General features: G+C 38.1%; 3 protein-coding genes across 3 annotated transcripts in view; all 3 read right to left on the bottom strand.

Annotated features, from left to right (window-relative positions):
• Positions 1-9,601, bottom strand: part of LOC113098911 (ankyrin-2-like) — a 56,552-nt gene extending 46,951 nt beyond the window's left edge. Inside the window, exons 1-7 of the mRNA XM_026263968.1 lie at positions 9,328-9,601; positions 9,041-9,139; positions 8,781-8,879; positions 8,592-8,664; positions 6,673-6,791; positions 6,331-6,422; positions 1,220-1,444 (exon numbers count right to left, since the gene is read on the bottom strand). Of these exons, the coding sequence (XP_026119753.1) occupies positions 1,220-1,444; positions 6,331-6,422; positions 6,673-6,791; positions 8,592-8,664; positions 8,781-8,879; positions 9,041-9,139; positions 9,328-9,378 (758 nt within the window). The 5' untranslated portion in view covers positions 9,379-9,601. The remainder of the gene's footprint in view (positions 1-1,219; positions 1,445-6,330; positions 6,423-6,672; positions 6,792-8,591; positions 8,665-8,780; positions 8,880-9,040; positions 9,140-9,327) is intronic.
• A 453-nt stretch (positions 9,602-10,054) lies between these two features.
• LOC113098910 (ankyrin-2-like) lies at positions 10,055-13,528 on the bottom strand. Its single transcript, XM_026263967.1, has 5 exons — positions 13,451-13,528; positions 12,622-12,819; positions 10,723-10,821; positions 10,478-10,579; positions 10,055-10,288 (listed from the first exon to the last, which is right to left on the bottom strand). Exons 1-5 carry the CDS (start codon positions 13,526-13,528, stop codon positions 10,055-10,057), a joined length of 711 nt encoding a protein of 236 aa, XP_026119752.1.
• A 1,263-nt stretch (positions 13,529-14,791) lies between these two features.
• On the bottom strand, positions 14,792-23,146 carry LOC113098896 (ankyrin-2-like). The gene is made up of 4 exons (XM_026263952.1): positions 23,091-23,146; positions 16,805-17,002; positions 16,606-16,704; positions 14,792-15,051 (listed from the first exon to the last, which is right to left on the bottom strand). Exons 1-4 carry the CDS (start codon positions 23,106-23,108, stop codon positions 14,917-14,919), a joined length of 450 nt encoding a protein of 149 aa, XP_026119737.1. The 5' UTR covers positions 23,109-23,146; the 3' UTR covers positions 14,792-14,916.
• Positions 23,147-23,863: the final 717 nt, after the last annotated feature.

Raw genomic sequence — 23,863 nt, 5'->3', positions numbered from 1 at the left:
CCTTGTTAGGGGTCTGTATAAGGATAAAGGCCAATTTTAGACACAGTCCTGTACTTGCACTATACCTTATGCAGATTTTCATATATTAATTGTTAGTCAGCAAAGGGAAAAACATATAAAATCAATCATGGAGCAAATTTAAAAAGGATTCATTTTCGCTAGTACAATGAATTTAACGGCAAGCCATTTAGCAAAATAAATAAACAATGAACAAAAATTAAAGTGTTACATAAACCTTAATACAGAAAAGCAGGAGCAACATCAGTCATTTTGATAGGTGGCGATTAATAAAAGCAGCAAAGAAGTCCATGACAGCACTGTACAATAATCTATTAAAGCAGTGTTAAAAGCAGAAAAATTCGACCTTTGCATATTATTAGTCTTATTACATACTGTATACTACTAATAATTATTATTTACAGTTTGTTATAATTAGTTCAGTCAGAAACTCTCATAGGTAGCTGACTGGATCTTTCAAGTAGGCAACACAGATCAATCAAAGCACCCCAGCACCAACAGTCTAGATGTACTACGGACTACTTTGAGCATTGATTAAAGGAAAACACCACCTTCTCTCTATATTCCGCTACGTTCTTCCCTCAACTTAGATGAGTTGATACGTACTGTACCTCTCCTGTCTCAGTGTGTGCACTCAATCACTGTAGAGCATGGCTCCGCTATGCTGGCATTTAGCTTAGTACCATTCATTCATTAGGATCTAAACAGGGATGAATTTAGAAGCTACCAAACACTTCCATGTTTTCCCTATTTAAATATGGTCAAATGAGTAGTCACACAGGTAACTATGTATGTAACAAGTATGGTGACACAAAATAAACAGTGTCGATTTCCTAAGTAGATAAAAATGATGACTATAATGTATGGTGGAAGAGCACTTCGCGGCACTTTGACCTCTCTGCAGTAATATCATCACTCCTGAAACTCCAGCATAGTGGCACTGTGGGCTACAACAATTGAGTCCATGCTCTGAGACGGGAGAGGTACGTATCAACTCGTCTAAGTTGAGGGAAGAACATAGTGGAATATGGAAAAACAGTGGCATTTTCCTTTAAAAGTCATCATCTCATATTCTGATTATTTAAATAATATATTTATATCCTATACCAATGAGACACTACAATCATACACATAAATTGTGTGTGCATTTCACTATCCAATACTCTAATCCACTAACAAACTCATGCCAATAATTGCTTACCCAAGGAAATAGGCTCCAGAGGGTCCAACCTCAATCAGCCTGCTAGCTAGACCGTCACCCTCTACCATGAGGGGCATGGTTGCCAGTCGGTGCCTTTTCACCAGTCTACAGGTGACTCGAGTAGGGGCACTGCATTTCCGTGGTGGAATGATCAGTCGTAGACCATTGTGACGGCATCCACGCATGGCACCTCCACGGGCATCCACCATGAAGCTTACTAAGAAACTGCATTGAGGACATACAACATTAAATGAATTTTAAAAAGGAATCATATCTTCAGATGAAGTAAGAATTAATGAACATTTAATAAAGAAACACTTTAATGAAAACCATAAGCATGTCATGAAATCACAAGTCACTTAGAAAGATGATCATGATATTCCAGCCTGGTCTCATTGTTTATAAGTAGGTATTAGCACATAACACGTACAAAAATATTTTTTTTGTATGTTTGGATAGATACTTAAATGTACAATAAGGATGGAGTGACAACATTTACAATGTAAACATTATTTGTTTATAAAAAAAATGTATAAAATGTAACTTAATAATAAAAGCCTGAATTTGAGCAGGTTATGTTTGGTTTTTGTTGCATTTCATGCTTTTAACAGCGTATTGAAACTTATTTTGTATCCTACGGCAACCATTTGTAAGTAATGGTTAAACAATTAAATGTATGCATTTAGCAGACGCTGTTATCCAAAGCGACTTACATTGAATTCAGGCTATCAATTTTTACCTATCATGTGTTCCTGGGGAATCGAACCCCCAACCTTGCGCTCCATAGCACAATGCTCTACCAATTGAGCTACAGGAACACAATTCCACAAATGTTATTCAGTTTTAGGTTTTAAAGTGATGGCTTGATTAACATTCAATTATAATAGAGTTAAATGGAGAAATTAAATAAAACAATAGTATCAACTAATTAATTCTATGAATTCAATATTCATAAATAATGGTTCATAAATGTGTATGCCTATACAGTTTTTTATGTTTAAATAAGCAATGTTAAAATAGTTCTCTCTGTTTTGTCATTTAGTAAACTTTATAGATTTCAACCTTATTATTCCTTCTTGAGTATCTTTAACAAGAACTTAGATTAATGTATGAATTGAATAGTGATTGTGTGACCTACATGAGGGAACAACCAGTGATACCCTTGGTAGTAATATCAAATGATAGCCTATAGCGATGTCATCAGGATACACGTACACTGGTAGGCAGTGACCCACCTTACCGTGACCACGATGTGGTCACCCAGAATTTATAGTTTACCCACCTCTTTTTTTACCACTACACCTCTGCATATCACATTATTGTTAATCGAGCGATTGAATAATATTGCAAATGTATCTAAGCCACCTGCAGCCCTACAGAAATAGTGTGAATAATGCAAGCATTGTCATACTCAACCATTTGTAATAAATGGTTCAGGCTCTTGGTGAGAGTGTTTGTCAGGAGTCATAGTGTCATAGTGTTGACATGATCTTATCACTCCTACAGTTGCAGAAAGTGCAGGGAGCAGCAGTAACCCCTCAATGTGGACTCTGCTGATCTCGTCAAGTCTTTTGATCCGGTTAGCACAGATGGTCTCTTCAAGATCTTGGACAATATAGGTTGCTAACATTCATTAACATCAACGACTCCCTCCATGATGACATGACAATGAAGGAAACTGTTGTTTTTGATGGCTTAACACATGAAGTGGGGTGAAACACATTGCGGAGGAGTGTCCGTCCACTGAGGGCCATCCAGTGCCACCGCCAGGCACCGCGGAGGACTTCAGCGAGGCTGGTGGAGTGATTGAAATGAGCGGTCTCGAGTCCCATGGAGGGGATTGGAAGGATACAAAAGAGAAGCGACCACAGTGAAGGACGAGAGAGGACCAGGCCTGGACTTTATTTTGTGTTTGGTTTTTGTTTGCGTGGCAGTCGTCTGCGAGGGGCTGTCGCGCTGTTTTGTGTTTATTTGTTATTAAAGCTTTATTTAAGTGTGCGCCGGTTCCCGCCTCCTTCTTCCCGTGAGTGTGAAGTATTAATCCGTTACACACATCTGTTTGTAGCAGTCTATAAATCCTGTTAAACGGTAGGTTTGAATAGTGACTAAATAGCTTTAAGCAACACAGTTTCCAAAAAACTAGGGCCAAGGAGATATAGCTACAGCGTGTACTGAGCAATTAGCTTAGCAATAAGCATGTTGCCAATACTTAAATGGGGAGGGGGGAGGGGGTGCAATGCTGATTTATGCATCAGATTGTTAACACTGTTAGAGAGATGAATTCTGGGCTGGGCAAGTTTCAAAAATAATTTGGATGTAAGATCGAGTATTTGTGTGACAAATTTCTTACTTCCAGGTTCATACAAGTTAAGGTTGTGAAGAGGGCAAAATTCCTCATATGGGTATTTCTCCCGGAAAATCATGCCCAATACAGCAGATGTTTGTGTGGAGAATAAAAAATCATGAAGCATGTAGTAATGGAGTATGAAATTCTTTGTGCTGCAAGAACCGCATGTTTTCTGATCTGTTGGAATACGGAGTCTCATGTTTATCTTTAAAATTGATTCTTGAAAATAAGGAATATGGTATAACAAAGGTTGTTATACGTTTTTAACTCCATGCTGGTCTTTATTTAAGGGTTTAATCTATGAGATGGAGTTTTTCAGATGAACTGCGCATGCATCGACTGAAGCAAAAGTGGACTATCAACAAGCGTCATCCGGCTGCAGCGCTGCACAGGACTTGCTTATCAATACATGATATTGACTGACTGTGTGAACATGAGTATGAAAGAAAAATAAGAAAATGTTGCCTTAGCTTCATGGTGACACGTTCAGATGAATGGAGAGTGAATTATATCCACATCTGTTGAGCATGCTTGATGTTTTTGATGATGTAGATTACTCTTGATCTAGGGAGGGTCGATCTTGACTGACCTTCCAATCATGCCACGTACACTGGTCGATGTGGCGAAACGTGTGTTCAAAACATGACTCTAATTTGAATTGAAAACTGTATGCTTCATTCACTCCATGTTCTGCCTGAACTCCATTTGTCGCTCAAACTTCATTTATGGCTCAATTTGTATTGTATATATCTGTTAGACTCTGTTCCTAGTTTTGGTTGTGTTTTACTCCCCATGTGTTTCCTATGCCCTATTTCTGTTTGGTAAGTTTCCTGTTCCTATCCAGGTGATCCCCATGTAATTTCTATTGATCCCAGATGTGTCTTATCATCCCATACTCCTGTTCTGTGTATAAAGTGTCTTCTCTGTCTTTTGTTCAGGGTTCGGTATTGTTGATGTCTACTCCTTGTGCTATGTGTGATTCTCCGTGTTATGAATAAATTCCTTGGTTTTGTACTCCTGGTCTCCTCACTCCATGTTAATATGGCATGCATTCATTTGGCAAGCCCGTCAAGTGTTCATGTGGCCCCGGCGTCATTTCCAGCCCCAGTGTCCACTCCTCATAAGCGCCTTCCAGAGTGCCCTCAAGTGTCCAGCTCCTTCAGAGTGCCCTCAAGTGCCGCGCCCCTAGAGCTCGCTACAGTCCCAGCTCCACTACCAGAGCTCGCTCCAGTGTCGGCTCCAGTCCCAGCTCCTCAAAGGTGCTTTGCTGTGCCTGCTCCTCCAGACCCAGCACCACGTGAGTGCTATCCTGATCCCCAGTTCAACCCAGGAAGGGCTCCTGTTCCCAAGTTAAGCTCACAGAGGGATCTTGATCCCAAGGTAAGCCCACGGAGGGCTCCTGATCCCGAGTTTAGCCCAGGGCTCCAGGCCCTGAGTACAGCCCCGTAAATGTCCCCATTTATTTATTTTTTTGGGGTAGTAGGGTTCCCAGGTTTGGTTGTGTTTTGCTTCCCATGTGATTCATATGCCCGTATTTGGTTTCCTGTTCCTGTCCTGACTATGTTGATTTATTTCCTGATGTTCCCCCTTGTAATTTCTATTGATCCCAGGTGTCTCTTGTCATCCCATTCTCCTGTTCTGTGTATAAATGGTGTTCCCTGTCTTTTGTTAAGGGCACGGTATTGTTGATGTCTACTCCTTGTGATACATGTGAATACCCCGCAATATGCATATATTACTTGGCTTTGTACTCCTGGTCTTCTCTTCCCTCGCTCTATATTCCTGCACCGTAGCAAATTGTGACAGAATTTCAATTTCAATTTCAATTAATCATTTGTATTAATAAAATAAAAGTTTTTTTTTTTTTTTTTTATAAATTATTTTTTTGTTCTATACTAAGTCAGGGTTCATTGTAATGGTATAAACAAATAATGCCTGAATGATGATGATGATAATATCTTAAAAGTATGTTACAGTAACATGTTACAGTAATGGTGTAATATCACATTATACTGCATAAGTGTTGTCTGCCACACAATTCATGATTAAAAACACAGGTTAAAAAACTAATGGGACAAACACTGTGTTAGTCTCAAAGGCATGTTTGTGAAATGACAAATACCATTCAGATGACTTCAAACTTGCAGTGCCTTTTGGCATCTATAGGGTATGTGTGTGTGTGTATTACAAATTGTAATATTCCAAGAGGCATAGCAAGAACATAACAGATTATGTGATCCCTGTGTTCTGAATTCTGAGGTCGAATGATGCGTTGCAGTCACCTGCCATTGTCATGGTCATGACATGGAGAACAACAGCTGAAGAAAAAAATACCATCCATCAGAGAGAAAATGTCAGAAAGAGAGAAGGAAGTTTGAAAAACAGAGGAACTTACAGTAAGTGAGAAGTGATGTAGTAACTTTGCATTTTCAAGGCCACCATCCTATATACCTACCTAGGTTTCTGGTTGTTAAAAATGTGTGTAGAATATATATATATATATATATATATATATATATATATATATATATATATATATACTCACTTAGAGGCAAAGCCTCTATGATTTGGTACGACAGCATTCTACACTGAAGCAGTATATATACCATGTATATACCTTTTAATACCAATAAGACCAGTAACATATCTAAAAGTAAAAAGAGTCCATTTTGATTCCATATTGCCCGTTAATACAAAGAGTTTCAGTATTCGTATGTGTGAGTAAGAGTGTGTTTGATAGAGAGCATGCAGTTATTTTCCATACCCGGAATGAGCAGGACTTGAGGAAAGTGCTATGTTGTCCAAGTTTTCCATTTCCCAGCTATATGAATCCTTTTCATTTTCAAGAGAAGACACCTGGAGTGAATAAAGGCAACTTTGTTAAAACTGCGGCTTTATCTAGTAATGTAAACATGAAATGCAGAACTCAAGAAGCCAGAATCTGTAAAAACCTGTACATTTGTTTAAAAAGAAAAGGTTTACTAATCTGTTAACTAATCATACCAATTCTTGAAGGCCATCACTTGGTATAAAAGCCATTAATAATAATAATGATAATAACAATATAAATAAATAATAACATAAAAACGCATGGAAAAAACTTTACCTTGTTACTGTATACCATATCCCCCATCATCCCATAATGTTTTACAGGGAAGTAACTTTGGTAAGTGGTTGTGTAGGACCTATCCAAACTAAAGAAAAACATACAGTTTATAGATAACATCAATCAATAGGTTGTCTTCTTTTACCTTTGAATTAAATAGCAGTTTGTATACCATTTTTTTGTTTGCAAACAGTGACGTCGTTATTGTGGGCGGAGTCTATCTTGTGGCAGAAAACAACAGTTTTAAAGTAGTGGTCTATGGAAGCCATGGCATAAAAGAACAAAAAAGTTCATTTTGAGTTAGCATTTAAAAATTCTGACTTTTTTCTTTCAATTCCAAGATTATATTTCACAATTCTGCTAAGAAAAATCAACTCGTCATTCTCTATTTCTTCTTGGCTCAGAATCATGAGTTTGTATTTGACGGTTCTTGCTTTTTTTTCTCCCCCTCAGAATTGACAAAATTGCAATTGTTGATTTAAATTGAGTTATAAAGTCTAAACTAGAAGATATAAATTGGCTTTTGCAAGAAAAAAGTCAGAATTGTTAGATTAGGTAAATGTTATATGTTTAAATATTATTTCATGCTAGCACAATATGTCCCCTCTGAACTGCAAATGTGAATATTATGGAGAGGTATTGTTTAAATCAAATTTATTCTTTAAAAGTAGGCTAATCATAGCAGGTTTCATCCATAGTCTTTCCGTTTAAAAGTCTGCGTTTAGCTTTAAATAGTGTCTTTGATGACAGTATTCTATAAAATGTATTTGAATTCCAATTCTGACATTCAAAGGCACAACAATATTTTTTTTTCTCTTATTTCATCGATTTTACCCATTTCCTTCCACTTGTTCCCAGTGATTTTCTGCCACCACAATGTGCACCCAGCTGCATGTTACGTTACTGTTATTTCTACACCAAATTAGTCTATTCAGACTGTGTCAAAGGCATGGAATCAAAGTATCATTTTTTTTTAAAAATCCATCCATCCAGTAGCAACTAGTTCTCAAAATACACTGTATTAGAACAAAACTAGTGGATCATCTTTAAGACACACTGATATGTAGAGAGTACAGAGTTCCTCACTTACCATTGTAAGCGACTATGTCAGCATTAGCAGAAAGAAGAATAAGTGAGTTGCAAATAAATTAGCAGCCTACTCACGCTCGTGATTCTTTAGTTCCGCCCACATGTCACGCCTCCAGCCGCTCGTATTTTTCCGGAAACAAACAGTACAGACTATCTTTCTCTTATAAATGTAATAAAACTAAAGACTTTTTGGAGTTATGAAGGATGCAGTACTACTCTATAGCTACTCAAGATTAACAGGATATTGAGTGAAAACGAGCATTTCACCCCCCCTTTAAAGAAGATATAATTAAAACTTAAGACCAATGTTTAGCATTCTGCTTGTTAACTCATTGGCTGCACTACAATTACAATAAATTACAGCAAAAATAAAACAATGCAATGCCAATTCCATCATGCAACACACACTTCTTTCATATACAACTATTACTGATATAAAAAAAAAAAAACTGCAAGATCATTCATAAAGGTTGAGCTACTGTATTACACTGCATCAATCTCTGATCTGTCACTCTATACCTTCAAAATCAATAGATTCATCAGACATAGACACCGACACATCATCTGCCTGTCTTGGAATTACAGGAAATTCCATGTTAATGTACATTAGAAACCCAATAACAACAGAAAGCACACACAAATTAAATGTTGTCATGAGATTAGAAGTGAAAACTTCAGATCAGCCAATATACTTGAGGAAATATTCTGGGATTGAGTGAGTGAGTAAGTGAGTGAGTGAGTGACTGACTGGCTGACTGATTGATTAAATAAAGCAGTTTGATAAAATAGTAAAGGCTAAAAGTAATAAAATAATTGTTTGTCACACTCACCCTCTTCGTCAGACACATCAAGGACTTCTGTCATAGTCTCTGGCACATTTAGCTTGTGTTTCTCTGTCACTGTCTACATAGACACAAATGTGTTTTTTGTTATTGTTAATCTAGTTAAAATCCACAATGCATACTGTACTGTATATTTCTATGAACATCGTAGAAATGCATATCCTTGGGTAAACTAACCGTTGTTGTAGCGATAATTTCCTCTGTGAGTACTCTTAGAGTGTCAACCACAGAAATGTAACCGAGGCGACGTGCGATGGCAAGAGCAGTGTTTCCATTCTATACAGTAAATTACATAATATCAACAATTATATCAAGTTTTTCTTCTTTTAAGGGAAAACATTTCAATAGGATCAATTTATGCGATTTTATTGAAAAAAACAAAAAAAAAAGTTTAAATGGTTTATGTGTTGAAATATTTTGCATGTGATTATATTTACCACAGTGATTGCATTGGGGTTGGCTCCATGCTGGAGTAAGACACTAATGATGTGTGTGTTGCCTTGTTGTGCAGCCTGGTGTAGAGGTGTGTAACCATTCTGCAAAGAATGCAAATGTTATATTTCACAATATGCCTTTAACACATTGCTGTGTTTTGCCTAATTGATATACATTAGACTCATTTTGTATGTGGAAATCAGTTTTATAGCGTGGTTAAATAGTCTGAGTAATTTTATTAATTTAAATATAAAATAGTCTTTATACATAAAAAAATAGATAAAAATACCTTTGTTTTAGCATTGACACTTGCCCCACTCTTCAACAGGAAATTAACCATCTTAGCATTTCCATAGTGACAGGCAAAAATAAGAGGTGTGTATCCCAACTGAAATAGAGATCATATTTTCAGCATCGATGATATTTATTAGGGAAAATGTCTTAATTTGGGATATAATAATATTCTTCTTACTTTGGTTTGTTGGTCAATGTTGGCACCATGCTTAACTAAAATCTCACCAGCACCTACTTTGTCGTCTTGGGAAGCAAGATGAAGGGATGTAAGTCCATTCTGGTAAAAAAAAAAAAAAAAAAAAAAAAAAAAATTACATAAACTAATCAAACCAGAGACCTTTACAAAACAAAGCTGGAGTTTATCATCACAAAAAAAAAAAAAAAAAAAAAAATAATAATTGATGAGCTTATTAATAGTCTTACCCTCGGATATTCTCAGACAATTATAGGGCTTATAAATGAACAAAAAGTCATGCACAATACACATCCATCAAGAGGTCAGATTAAATGGAGGATTGGCGCTTAATAGGTACAGCACAAAATGAAAAAAAAATCTCTTCTATAATTTTCTTTTAAATTTTCTATCTCCACAGATTATATAAAAGCATTTAAAAACCCAGTTATTGCATTGCATTGTCCCAATGTTATTTTTTTTAGTTCTGTAATGTAAATTATTCCATTGGATTCAATGGTTATTTGATTTTGTATTTTTGTCTCTGTGTTTAGCTTATTATTGTCTGATATTTGTAGTTATTCACCTTTGTGGATACATTGACATTAGCTCCTCTTTGCAGAAGCAGAGCTGCCATCTCACAGTGTCCCTCTTGGGAAGCCAGATGGAGCGGCATCACACCCTGTTTGGTCTGGATGTTGGTCTCAGCTCCGTACTGCAGGAGTGTAGTAGCTATTTCCAATTGATTCTTTTTTGCTGCTATATGAAGGGGAGTGTATCCATTCTACATGAACAGAGAAAAAAACACAAAGGATACTTAGGCGGGTGAAACTACAGAGCAACAGCTACTGTAGATTAAAAAAAAAAGAATAAATAAATAAATAAATAAATAAATAAATAAATAAATAAATAAATATTGAAATTTCACAGCAAAATGTTGTACTGTATATATTTTAAGATGACGTCTTCTCACCTTGGCTGTGGCATGGGGAGATGCCCCTTTGTCCAAAAGCAGGAGCGCCACCTTCTGGTTATCATAGTGAGCAGCAACATGTAGAGCAGTAAGACCGTTCTGCTGGGATGATGGTCAGTGCAACATGATTAACGGAGAACTGTTAGCATTGCAAAAAGCATTAAATCAAACCTGATGACACATGGTATATGATCAAAGAGCAGTGTTAACAGGGATTGTTATAGCATGTTAAATTTGAAGGTTACCTTCCCAGAAAAGTCAGGGGGTGCCTGCCGCTGTAGAAGCAGTTTTGCCACATCCAGGCTACCATATTTTGATGCCACATGTAAAGGTGTGAACCCTTTCTGTAAATATTTAAATTCAGGATACAGATAAATCAACTAATCCCTGTCAAACATACTAACATAAATGGATGTAGATTACATTATAAACAATACTAACATGCAATTTATTATAAACAGAAAATCATTCAAATCTATTAATATAAAATGTTAAGTAGTGTAAAATTATTACAATTATTTTTAAATATAATTATGTGAATTATATTATTATTATGTTTTTCTATCAGCTATCATACTGTCAGGTGGACAGCTGCCCTGGGCCCTGTGACAAGATCACCATACTAAATATCTTTTGAGATAGATGAGTGTATAGAGGCTGGGCCCAGTGATTTGAAAGCATAGCTCTGGCTGTCAAACAGCTCTGCTTGCTCTTTACTAAATTATTCAGATGTAGTTTTTGGTACTGTCAGCAGGTCCTCACAGACAGTGAGTCCTCATACAGAGGAATCTGTACAGCGCTGTCTAGTTAATGTGGACTAACAGTAGGTTAACACAGTTTAATGATAGTAACAATAACTGCAGTATTATAATAACTGTGTCTACATTTATAGTTAATGATAATTTAATAATTAATAATTAATAATTCCTTAGATTTATATAGTGCTTTTCTGGGCACTCAAAGTGGGTAAGGGGTAATCTCCTCAACCACCACCAGTGTGCAGCATCCACCTGTATGATGCGACGGCAGCCATATTGCGCCAGAACACCCACCACACACCAGCTTATTGGTGGAGAGGAGACAGAGTGATGAAGCCAATCAGTGTATGGGGATGGTTAGGAGGCCATGATGGTCAGAAGCCAATGGGCGAATTTGGCCAGGATGCCGGGGTCACACCCTTACTCTTTTCGAAAGATCATTAATAGTTAATAATCCTTGAAACTGTGGAGATCTTTGACAAATTGATTATAGTTGCACACTGTTTTAAGAGCAACTGGCAAGGTAACAGTGCTTAATCAATAGATTAATCTGCAACAATAACAGAACATATTAAAAAATAATTTATTCCGTATTATCATTACATAACTGATTCATAAACGCATTCTAATTTTTTTTTTTTTTTTTTTTTTTTTTTTTTGCTGATTCAAAACATGTACTGAACAGGTTTCTTAACTACACATAGCTTACTTCTGTGGTGAACCAGCATCATCAGCTTTGTTTAACTGGATATGTTGGTCCACCAGCTATGACAGCACCAAAACAGCACCAAATGGCCTGAACTACTCTAGACCAAAATGAGAATCCAGAATGGGAAAAAAATCATATGGTCCCAAGTTAACATACACTTGGCAGTCATTTCAATAAAAATACATCAATCATTTCAGATACAATAAGAGGTAACATTAATATAAAAAAAAAAAAATTCAAATTACTGCCATGAATTAACTAGTTCATATAAGAGATGTTTACATAGAATCCAAAAGCAAATAATAACTTTCAGCATCTTCTTCATATATGATACCTTTTCATCAGTGACTATATGATTTTCAAATAAATCAATGAATGTTTTTTACACTAAGGACAAGTTAAGGGACTCAACTTTTAGAATTGGTGCAATCATTCATTTATGCTGAGAAAGGCAAATCACTAAAGGGATGTAAACTTTTGAACTGATCGGTGTAATGTGTTCTTATTTCATTTAAAAATATTTTCTTACTATTTTCAATTAGTACTGTTCTTCAAAAGCTACATGTTTCCCGGAAGACAAAACCTTTTGCAGATTCCGAAAAATGTATGTAAACTTACAGTGATAGTCTAAACAGGTCTTTTTTTTTCAGGAAGGTAAAAATCTAGCTTTCACTGACCTTGGTAGCTAAAGAGTGAGAAGCACCAGCCTCCAACAACACTGAAGTAATGTCCAGATGTCCCTCTCGTGCAGCAATATGAAGTGGGGTGTAACCATTAGTGGTTGCTGCATCTGGATGAGCTATGTGTTGTAGCAGGAGCTGGACAATCTTGGTCTTTCCCAGATGAGATGCAATGTGAAGTGGAGTCTGATCTTCCTGATGGGTGAGAAGAGTGATATACATGTAAGTATAGAGGTACATATAGGCACTTTTAGAGTAAATATTGTGTTAAAGTTTCAAGTTCAATTTTAGCAGTTTGGTGTATATCTCATTTGTTTTTATAACATTGCACTGTAAGGGGAAGTTGTGGCCTAGTGGTTAGAGTGTTTGACTCCTAACCCTAGGGCTGTGGGTTCGAGTCCTGGGCTGGCAATACCATGACTAATGTGCCCTTGAGCAAGGCACCGAACCCCCAACTGCTCCCTCCGCTGCAGCATAAATGGCTGCCCACTGCTCCAGGTGTGTGTTCATGGTTTTTGTGTATTCACTGCTGTGTGTGTGCACTTTGGATGGGTTAAATGCAGAGCATGAATTCTGAGTATGGTTCACCATACAGTACTTGGCTGAATGTAGAAGAAAGAAAAATAAGTATTACTGTGTATGTATGGGCTAAATATCTGCCTTTTGTCAGCCTTTGGCCACCCTCCTCTCACAGACCCTTAAAAGCATATAGTAGTTGCCCACTACTTATGACAGAGTAATCCAGTTGGAATACCTATTTCCTCTCTTATAAGAAAGGGGATTGCACAATTCTCACATGCAGTGCCAAATCATGCCTTTGTCTTACTCTTGCTCTTTTGTCCACCATGGCCCCATTCCTCAGAAGACAGCGTACAACTTCCATCTGTCCAGCACGGGCAGCCATGTGCAAAGCGTTCTCTCCACGCTGGGACAGAATGAGTATTTAATGCTTTAGACCAGACATTTCTCACCTTTTTTCCTTAGCTGAACTGATCATGGTTTAAACAATTTACTTACAACACAAAGCCTAGGCAAAGCCCAAGCATACACATCTTAATTAACCTGCCTCTTAGGGTATTTTAAGTCAGCATTAAAAATTTAATTTAATTTTAATTTATGCATTTAGCAGACGCTTTTATCCAAAGCGACTTACAGTGCATTCAGGCTATCAATTTTTACCTATCATGTGTTCCCGGGGAATCGAACCCCCAACCTTGTGCTAGCTTGCTTGCTAACGCAACGCTCTACCAGTTGAGCCACAGGAACAAAAAGTGCTTTATTGAAAAAAGTGCTTAATTGAAAAGGCATTTCTATATCCAAACTTAAATTTCAAAATTTGTGGGGGTTCCCCTCTTTTACCTCAACAACAGGTTAGAGATCTAGGGAGGGTCTGATTTGTGCATCTGGGCGTCACAGAGATCACACGCTCTGTATGCGTGCATTGCATTCATTCAGAATGATTGCCTTAGTATTATTACACAATAAATACTAAATGGCTAGTATAGCAAAACCATGTTAATGTGTGGTTCCTTTAGTTTAACTTGTTTTCCTTTTTTTTATTTTTATTAAATGTAATTAAAACATTATGTAACTGAGTAAATAAATGAACGTGAGTAATCTTACCTGATGCTGATATTACAATAGCCGGTATTAACAGTTTACGCGATCTTGCTCTTGATTTTATTATTTGTATTATTTTTTTATTATTATTTATTTGCCGCTAAGCAAATATATCAAACATCCGCGCGGTAACAGCATCTACGGTAATTCACGTTGGCCAAAACATACAAGGAAACGCGTTGTGAAATAAAATATCACCGGCAATCACAGACATTCGCATTCGGACGGGATTAGTTTTCTCAGAGGATCACTGAGTTTGCTGAAAAACGGTAGGTAATTTGTGCTGGAATTATCACAGAGGTTGGGTGAGAAAAACACAGACGTGGCAGATTCGGACGGGATTAAAATCACCAAGTACGTCGGTGAAACGCAGATATCTCTAACGACCCCCTGTAAAACTAGTCCCGTCCGAATAGGGCTATATCTATATATATATATATATATATATATATATATATATATATATATATATATATATATAGATAGATAGATAGATAGATAAAACATTAAGTTTTCATGAGTGAAAAACAACTCATCTTACCCCACTTTTCAATATACTGATGGATATTAATAAAAATAAAAATAAAAATAAAAAAATCCGAAAAAATTATGAGCTTCATTTAGCACAGCCTACAGTATGTAGAACATTCCACATTGACCACTTTTAAGATTCTATGATGGAAGACAGACAGCTTGATGTTTACTTACTATGTTGCTAACATCAGGCGAAGCTCCACTCTGCAATAGTAAAAGAACAATGTTGAGATGACCCATGAAGGCTGCCACATGGATTGGTGTGAGACCAGACTAGAGAGAGAGAGAGAGAGAGAGAGAGAGAGAGAGAGATGACAACAGCATCAGCCTAATTATCTAAATCAAATAAATTAACACACATCATCTAGTAACTGTTTCTCCCAAATAAGTACATATTAATATTATATTAATTATGCAGTATTTATTTGTATTGTAATTATACTGATTTATAGTATTGAACAATAAAATGAATAGACACAATGTTTTTCATGTTTTTCTATGCTGATTGTGGAGAAAAAATGTATCAGAATGTTGTCAAATGTTGAACAAAGCTGAAACAAAACTTTTATTAATAACTTTCTTAATCTGATGGAGGGCTCTCACTGCGACCGAAGGGAGCCAGCGGCTCTACCCCGTGAGGAGGGAGATCCCTCGCCACCATTGAGCATGCAACATAACTCAGACTGGGGGTTCACCTTGCGACCGAAGGGAACTGTGGGTCTGATGCACCGGAAGAGGAGCCCTAGTCCGATGCTGAGAAGGCAAAGAGACACGACTGATGGAAGCACGCAGCGTGACTCAAAATGACAGACGGAGGGATCACACTGCGACTGAAGGGAGCTGTGGCTAGAGCTGTAATCGGGCCTTAAAACTTGTCGGGCCCGACAAGTACATTTTGATTGAAAAGCTTTTTAAAAGCCGGAATCCGTTTACAGCCCGACATTATTAAAATGTTCGCATGCACACAGCTCTTTTGCCTTTTGTCAAGAATGAGTCATTTATAGATGTTTTAACATAACTTATTCATAACTAACATAGACTACACCACTTGGAAGTTGGAATAAAGAAATAAAATAAGTCCTCCGTGACATCTTAATAAATAAGCATATTTAATATATGTAATATATTTTATTTTTAGCCTATAAATAGACCAACGCACCAATAAAAACGAGTCTTTTTTAACAAATAAAATTAAGATCAATTTTTTATTAAGATGGGTATTTGGCAATAACGAAATTAAGATAAAGCCTCCGCCGGATTTGCTTCACCACTAGCAGCTGACATTTAATAAAAGAATAATGCCAACATTAGTGTAAATACTCAGTTCACATTATGCATTTAAGACTCAATGAATATTTAGTTATCATTTGAAAAACCTTTATTCACAGAGATTAGGCTAAGCCTACATGTTTTTTGTGGAGGAACATTATTGAATCCACTCTAGATGGCTTCAGCGTGTTCTTGCGCTCACTGATGGTGCGTCATTATTCACTCATTATTCTAATTATAAACATAGTCAAAACTTTTCCAAACCAAAGAGTTTGCTTTAGTTGCTGGTGCAACCAAAATGTAATCACCAGAGGCAAGCCTCCGTTACACCTACTCAGCATTAATTTTCACATCTTTCTCCATTTTCGCATTATTCTCGCGCTAACCGAAACACATCAAATGACCGGAGCGCAAGCCTGAGCCTGACCCGAGCCCGCATAAGATGATATAAATTAAGCCCGAACCCGACCGAATCCAGGACAATATATATTCTCAAATGAGATGAAATACCTCCATGTTTCTCTTACTGTATGGGAGCGGTAGTCTCTGTGCTTATACCTCAGTGATAGCTTGAATGAATGCTCCATACTTGATCAAGAGCTCCATCACTTTGACTCTGTTTTTCTTACAGGCAATGTGTAGAGGAGTGAAACCATTCTAAAAAGAAACATCCAGCAAGAAAGAAGTGTAAGATTATAAAAATAATAAAATAAAATAATGGAGGAAACAAGACTCACAATACGAAGAATGCATGTACCAATGCTCTAGCATTTGGGTTGGCTCTCTTGTCTAGCAGAAGTTTGGTAACTCTGTAGTGACCACAGTGAGCAGCAACATGGAGGGATGTCAAGTAGTCCAGTGTGACATCATCAACAGGTGCCTTGTGCTGCAGCAGGTGTTTGACACACTCCACATGGTCACCCTGCGCTGCCATGTGGAGTGGAGATAAACCGTTCTAGACAAGGATAAATAAATAAAAAAACATTGAGGCATCACATATTAGTTTGTACAGTATGTGTAATATTCCTGAAAGTTTTGATAACGTAAATAAAGCATTTTTTAATTTAGAAAATTTAGGAGAGATTAAAGAAAACTAGAGAGGTATGTTTTTGATAGGTGATGGGCAGAGCCAGATTATCCATAAGGGCACTTGGGCCAGTGCCCAGGGGCACCAACCATTCACAACAACTAAGGGGGCACCACATGTTTTATTATTAACTTGAAATTCTTGAAAGACCATACATTACTCATTTATGAACACTAACTTAACAACAACAATAATAATAATAATAAAATATAAATAAATAAAGATTACATGAGTCCCCCCCTTCCGTCCCTGTCAGAGTTGAGTTGGTCCACAACAAGTGCGCGCAAATGTGTAATTTTTTTAACTGCTACAGAAAATGAATCAAAATGGACAGACGTCAATTGAGTGGTTTTGCAAAAAGAAAGTTACAAGGATACAAGGATGCTAGACGTTTAAGCTACAATTCAAAATGTTCCAGGGATCGAAAGTTTTTTTTAAAACGAGTGAAGAATGAGCTCAGGACGACAATGGCACAGAAGCGATTGAATGCAGTCTCCCTGTTTACCATTGAAGTTAAAATTAAAACATTACCGTCTACAGCTGCGAGAGGGACATGTTTTCTCTTGTTTCTTGGTTCTAAATAAATGCGACTTGTAGTCCAGTGCGACTTATGATTTTTTCTTTGTCATGAAGTATTTTTGGACTGATGCGACTTATACTTAGGTACATTACATTTACATTTACATTTATTCATTTAGCAGACGCTTTTATCCAAAGTGACTTCCAGATGAAGACAGTGGAAGCAATCAAAAACAACAAAAAGAGCAATGATATATAAGTGCTATAACAAGTCTCAGTTAGGTTAACACAGTACACGTAGCATGGGATTTTAACTAATATAATAAATAAAAAGAAATCAGATAGAATAAAAAATAAAAGAATAGAGCAAGCTAGTTAGAGGTCTTTACACATACACACACACATACATATACAATTGCATAATAAATGAAAAGAAAATAGAATACAAAAAAAAAGAAAGGTAGTTTTTTAAAGAATAGAATTAGAATAGTGAGTGTTAAAGTTAGAGGGTCAAATAAAGATGGAAGAGATGTGTTTTAAGCCGTTTCTTGAAGATGGCTAAGGACTCAGCTGCTCGGATTGAGTTGGGGAGTTCATTCCACCAGAAGGGAACATTTAATTTAAAAGTCGGTAAAAGTGACTTTGTGCTTCTTTGGGATGGCACAATCAAGCGATGTTCACTTGCAAAATGCAAGCTTCTAGAGGGCACATAAGTCTGAAGTAACGAATTTAGGTAAATGGGTGCAGAGCCAGTGGTAGTTGATAAACAGAGGTGTGACGTGTATTCTTTTTGGCTCATTAAAAATTAATCTTGCTGCCGCGTTCTGAATTAATTGTAAAGGTTTGATAGAATTGGCTGGAAGACCTGCCAAGAGGGCATTGCAATAGTCCAGCCTGGACAGAACAAGAGCTTGAACAAGGAGTTGTGCAGCATGTTCCGAAAGAAAGGGCTTGATCTTCTTGATGTTAAATAAAGCAAATCTGCAGGATCGGACAGTTTTAGCAATGTGGTCTGAGAAAGTCAGCTGATCATCAATCATAACTCCAAGGCTTCTAGCTGTTTTTGAAGGAGTTATGGTTGATGTGCCTAACTTGATGGTGAAATTATGATGGAACAATGGGTTTGCTGGAATCACAAGCAGTTCTGTCTTGGCAAGGTTGAGTTGAAGGTGATGGTCCATCATCCAGGAAGAAATGTCAGTTAGACAAGCTGAGATGCGAATAGCTACCGTCGGATCATCAGGATGGAATGAGAGGTAGAGTGTCATCAGCATAGCAGTGGTATGAAAAGCCATGTTTTTGAATGACATAACCTAATGATGCCATGTAGACAGAGAAGAGAAGTGGTCCAAGAACTGAGCCCTGAGGAACCCCAGTAGTTAGATGTTGAGACTTGGACACCTCACCTCTCCAAGATACTTTGAAGGACCTATCTGATAGGTAAGACTCAAACCATTGAAGTGTTGTTCCTGAGATGCCTTTCGCCAGTAGCGTTGATAGGAGGATCTGGTGGTTAACTGTGTCAAAAGCAGCGGACAGATCAAGCAGGATAAGTACTGAAGATTTGGATTCTGCTCTTGCCAGTCTTAGAGCTTCAACAACTGAGAGCAAGGCCTTCTCAGTTGAATGTCCACTTCTGAAGCCAGATTGGTTGCTGTCAAGGAGATTGTTGTGTGTGAGAAATGTAGAGACTTGTTTGAACACAGCTCGTTCAAGTGTTTTTGCAATAAAAGGAAGAAGGGAAACTGGTCTGTAGTTCTCTAAAAGAGATGGGTTGAGGTTGGGTTTCTTAAGTAGTGGAGTTATACGTGCCTGTCTAAATGATGAGGGAAAAACACCAGTGTGGAGGGAAGTGTTGATGATGTGAGTGAGTGCAGGTACAACTATAGGAGAAATGGCTTGAAGGAGATGAGATGGAATTGGATCAAGCGGGCAAGTTGTAGGGTGATTAGAAAGGATGAGTTTTGACACTTCTGCCTCAGAGAGTGAAGAGAAGGATGTAAATGAGTGTAAGTTTGCTGGTGATATGAGCTTGACTGATTGTGGTGTGGGAAATTGTGCATTAATATGTTTAATTTTATTAATGAAAAACATTGCAAAGTCATCAGCTATTAGAGATGAAGCAGGAGGAGGAGGACAAAGAAGTGAGGAAAATGTTTTAAAAAGCATGCGAGAGTTAGATGAATTGTTAATTTTGTTATGGTAGTATGTCCTTTTAGCAGAGGAGACATTAGCAGAGAAAGAAGATAGCAGTGACTGATACACAATAAGATCAGTAGTATTTTTGGACTTGCGCCACACCCTTTCAGAAGCTCTAAGCTTAGAACGGTGTTCGCGTAGAACATCAGATAACCAAGGGGCAGAAGGGGTGTTACGGGCTGGCCTGGAAGATAAGGGGCAAACAGTGTCTAAACAAGATGTAAGAGTGGAGCAGAAAGTATCAGTAGCACTGTTAGCATCCAAAGATGCAAACAGTTTAGGGGAAGGAAGTGAAGATGAAACCATTGCAGATAACCGGGAGGGTGAAAGTGTGCGTAGGTTACGTCGAAAGATGACAAGGTACGACTTATAGTCCGAAAAATATGGTAGTTGGACAAGTTAATAAATTACATTTGAGAAATCACCTTAATTATGTCTGGGCTGGGGGGCTTTTGAGGTATAGTGCCCAGGGGCACCACACTGTCTTAATACGGCCCTGGTGATGGGTCAAGCTACAATGTAAAACAATGCTTTATATTATTTAATTATTCTTTATTATTCAAAGTAACTAAAAAGACTTTGCAGCATCCAGAACTGAATTGGCAATTCCTGAAATGAATAAAATGAAACAAATTTTTTTTATATGCCTATTAAAATTAGCATTTATTTATTTTATGTTTCTGTATTGAATTTCTTTTTAAACATGTCCTCACATGTCTACGTTACTGTGTGTAAAGTTTTGCATAACACTGCCCAAATGTTCATGCAAAGAAAGAAAGCTTAACTTTTATTCCCTATCTGTCGGTCACTACGAGTTATGTCGAACGACATATGGGGTCTCACTTGGGAGGCCAATCATCTCTGAGTTTAAGAGAAAACGCCAATGAAAATTGGCTAGTGGATTTAACATACCTGAGCCACTCCCTGTGCCTACGGGTATAAATACGCGACAGGTGCATCCACTCATTCAGATTTTTGCTTCGGTGCCGAGTAGTCAATGTCATTATTCGCTACAAAGCCATTTCATCTCGTGGAACTGTTTCTGGTCGGTGTGACCCCGGCCTGGATAAGTGCCCAAGGTTCCCATCACTCCCTTCCGTGACCAGGTGGTGAACCTGCAAGCACTGCCCCTGGAGGAGGCAGATCCAGCCTTGATGTTGCTGTTTGCATATAAGTGGACCACACCCAGAGCTTCAGAAGCTCTGAGCAGCTCCTGGTTTGCTTTGGAGGTCATCAGAAAGGGAAGGCTGTCTCCAAGCAGGGGTTGGCCCACTGGATAGTGGATGCCATCGCCTTGGCGTACCATTCCCAAGGCGAGACATGCCTCCTGGGGGTGACGGTTCACTCCACACTCCTACTATGTACTGGGGCACGGCACCTATCTGGCAGACATCTGTTGAGGTGCGGGTTAGGTGACACCTAACAGCTTCCCTAGGTTTTACAACTTTCGTGTAGAGCCAGTTTCTTCCCGTGTGTTGGGTAACAGGTAATTGGTGGGAATGACTGGCTTGCTGCACCATTCCCCCTAACACAGATATGCGAGCGCTTTTCTTCTCCCTTTAGAGTTTCCCAGTTGGCGTACCCTGGTCGAGCATCCTCCAGCACCCTCGGTGGTCAGAGTTGGCGGAGCAGTCTGGTGCCAGGCCCAGTATTGTTGTTAGCATGGGCTAGGTGTCCTTATGGCTTGATTCCCTACCGGTAATCCCATATGTTTATTCTTCCACGGTAAGGTTTCCCTCTTGGTAAATCCGTGTCTTCCCTTGACAGACCTGCTCTTTCAGTCTCTTCTGGCAGCTGCTCCATCCCTACTCTAAGGTACGACCTGCCTCAGAGACCCATTCCATATGTAGTCCTGCCCCCTGGGCCAGGCCATATCAGTATCTCCATAACATGTTGCCTCCCTACAGATAGGATGTGGTCTCCATAGCAAACTTTTCCTTAGGCTCGCTTCCCCATCATTCTGCCAAGCTGAAAGAACAAATGAAGGTTGAAATCCCTTCCACTAACTTTCTGTGGATGGAACGGCAGCATGGCCTTCTCCAGCAGCGATGTAATCTCCCTTTTGGCCCCTTCGGTACCATGTTAAGTGAATTTACACTGGGGCTTTTGGAAGGTTACGACTTTAAGCGTAGCTTTTGTGACACACCGCATCTTGTCGACAATTGCAGTGCCACAGGGTTGTAAATATGTTCAGGTTGTGGTATTTTCCATAGGACCGCATATGTCGTTTGACATAACTCATAGTGATACATACGTAACCCTCATTCCCTGATGGAGGGAACGGAGACGTTATGTCCCCATGCCACAACCTTGAACCTCTTCAGCATAAAACCTGAAGCTAATTTTTAATTGACATTTTCTCTTAAACTCAGAGATGATTGGCCTCCCATTTCGAAATAACGTCTCCATTCCCTCCATCGGGAAACAAGGGTTATAATACGTAACAGAGACGTTCTAGCTGTAGTATTGTTGATTCCATGTCGTGGAGATGCTGTGTTTCAGTACATTACATTTGGCTTTCCAAAATAGGACACAACTAGAAATAAGTGGTGAAGATGTATTTACAACATTGTTCCAGAGCAGTTCAACCCAAATATTCAGATGTGTGCAGCGCATTTTACAGAGGATGAAGGACTTTCTGGGAGAATAGCCTAAAATGCCGGTATTTTGACAAATAATGCTGACTCACAGCCTGTAAGTACATTTTCATTTTTAAAGGTTTTGCCACTGATGATTCAAATGTGAGTTTTGAGCAGTGTAGAGTAGCGCTTGTTGTTTGTCACTTCTCCAGTCACAAATGCAAACATGGTTTTGCATAAAAAGACAGTATAAGTTATTATAATCCATAATTATGTCCCCACTGGATGCACCAAATGCCTGGTTTATAATGGGTTTTATTGGTTTTGTCTCTTCACGCCGGGAGACGGCATCACAGTATGGTAGGGGGCGCAACATTTGCATAACGCATTTGAGGCATTTGGCCAATCAGAGGACACCTCGCTTTCAGAACAATGAGCTTTGTAATATTTGACAAGTTTCAGAAAGACGGGGCATAAAGGAGCTAAAATAATGTTGATTATGTGGAAAATAACAACGTCATATGACCCCTTCAAACATTTACATAAAACCTTACCCTTTACCTCCAACAATGCATTACAGGTAATTAGCAAAATTTCTATATTTATTATTATACAAAAACAATAGCATTTTATATTATAAAAGTCATTTCGATAGCTACCTTGGTTCTGGCCAGCATAGGGGCTCCTCTCTCCAATAAGAGCTTCACTGCTGTGTCATGCCCACTTCTTGCTGCGCATTGTAAAGGGGTGAGGCCATCCTGCAATACACACTCTCACCTTAAGGTCTCTTCAGTAATTTCATTACAAAGCGCTTTGGAACTTAAACCACATCACAAATGTGACAATGCAGGAAAAAGGGACAGAACACAACCAGCTGGATTCCACACTGCAGTAAAAATCTGAAGAAGAACACAGTCGGTCACACACACACACACACACACACACACACACACACACACACACACACACACACACACACACACGCACGCACACACACACATACACACACACACAGCTACAGTGACTCTGCATCACTGGTGATTGCACATTATTATCATCTCTCCTAATATTACTTATTATATTACTTACTTATTTAGCACTTATTTAGCAGATAAAAGTTTTATTTTAACAATTTATTTTATTTTAGTTATTTTAGGAATAAGGAAAGTCATCCGGTGTAAAACATGCCAAAACAATGTACTGATAATCCTGCTGTTCTGCAAACATTACACTTTTAGAAAACTTAAACATAAATTAATTCATTAGATCTAAGCATAGCATTTTTTTTCTTTTGCTAACTGACATCTGGCTCATATCAGGCTCATAAAAATGCTAGTCATCTCAGCTATGTGTATACATTATGTACAAAACTAAAGTGACAACTTATTATTACTAACCCTTGTTTTGGCGTCAATGTGAGCCCCTCTGTCCA

The sequence above is a fragment of the Carassius auratus genome, unplaced genomic scaffold, assembly GCF_003368295.1.
Source record: "Carassius auratus strain Wakin unplaced genomic scaffold, ASM336829v1 scaf_tig00216729, whole genome shotgun sequence".
Classification (NCBI taxonomy): Eukaryota; Metazoa; Chordata; class Actinopteri; order Cypriniformes; family Cyprinidae; genus Carassius; species Carassius auratus.
Note: the sequence above shows the minus strand (reverse complement) of the source record. Positions and strands in the feature narration are given on the sequence as shown.

Excerpts from the sequence above, each read along its gene's own strand:
- LOC113098910 (XM_026263967.1), bottom strand. The coding sequence starts at position 13,528 with ATGGCTGCCCGTGCTGGACAGATGGAAGTTGTACGCTGTCTTCTGAGG. Across the intron at positions 10,822-12,621 it reads CTCACTCTTTAGCTACCAAG|AAAGGGTTCACACCTTTACA; the intron begins GTCAGTGAAAGC and ends AAATATTTACAG. Across the intron at positions 10,580-10,722 it reads CCCCTGACTTTTCTGGGAAG|CAGAACGGTCTTACTGCTCT; the intron begins GTAACCTTCAAA and ends CCATCATCCCAG.
- LOC113098896 (XM_026263952.1), bottom strand. Across the intron at positions 16,705-16,804 it reads ACCCAAATGCTAGAGCATTG|AATGGTTTCACTCCTCTACA; the intron begins GTACATGCATTC and ends GTTTCTTTTTAG. Across the intron at positions 15,052-16,605 it reads TCATTCAAGCTATCACTGAG|TCTGGTCTCACACCAATCCA; the intron begins GTATAAGCACAG and ends CTCTCTCTCTAG.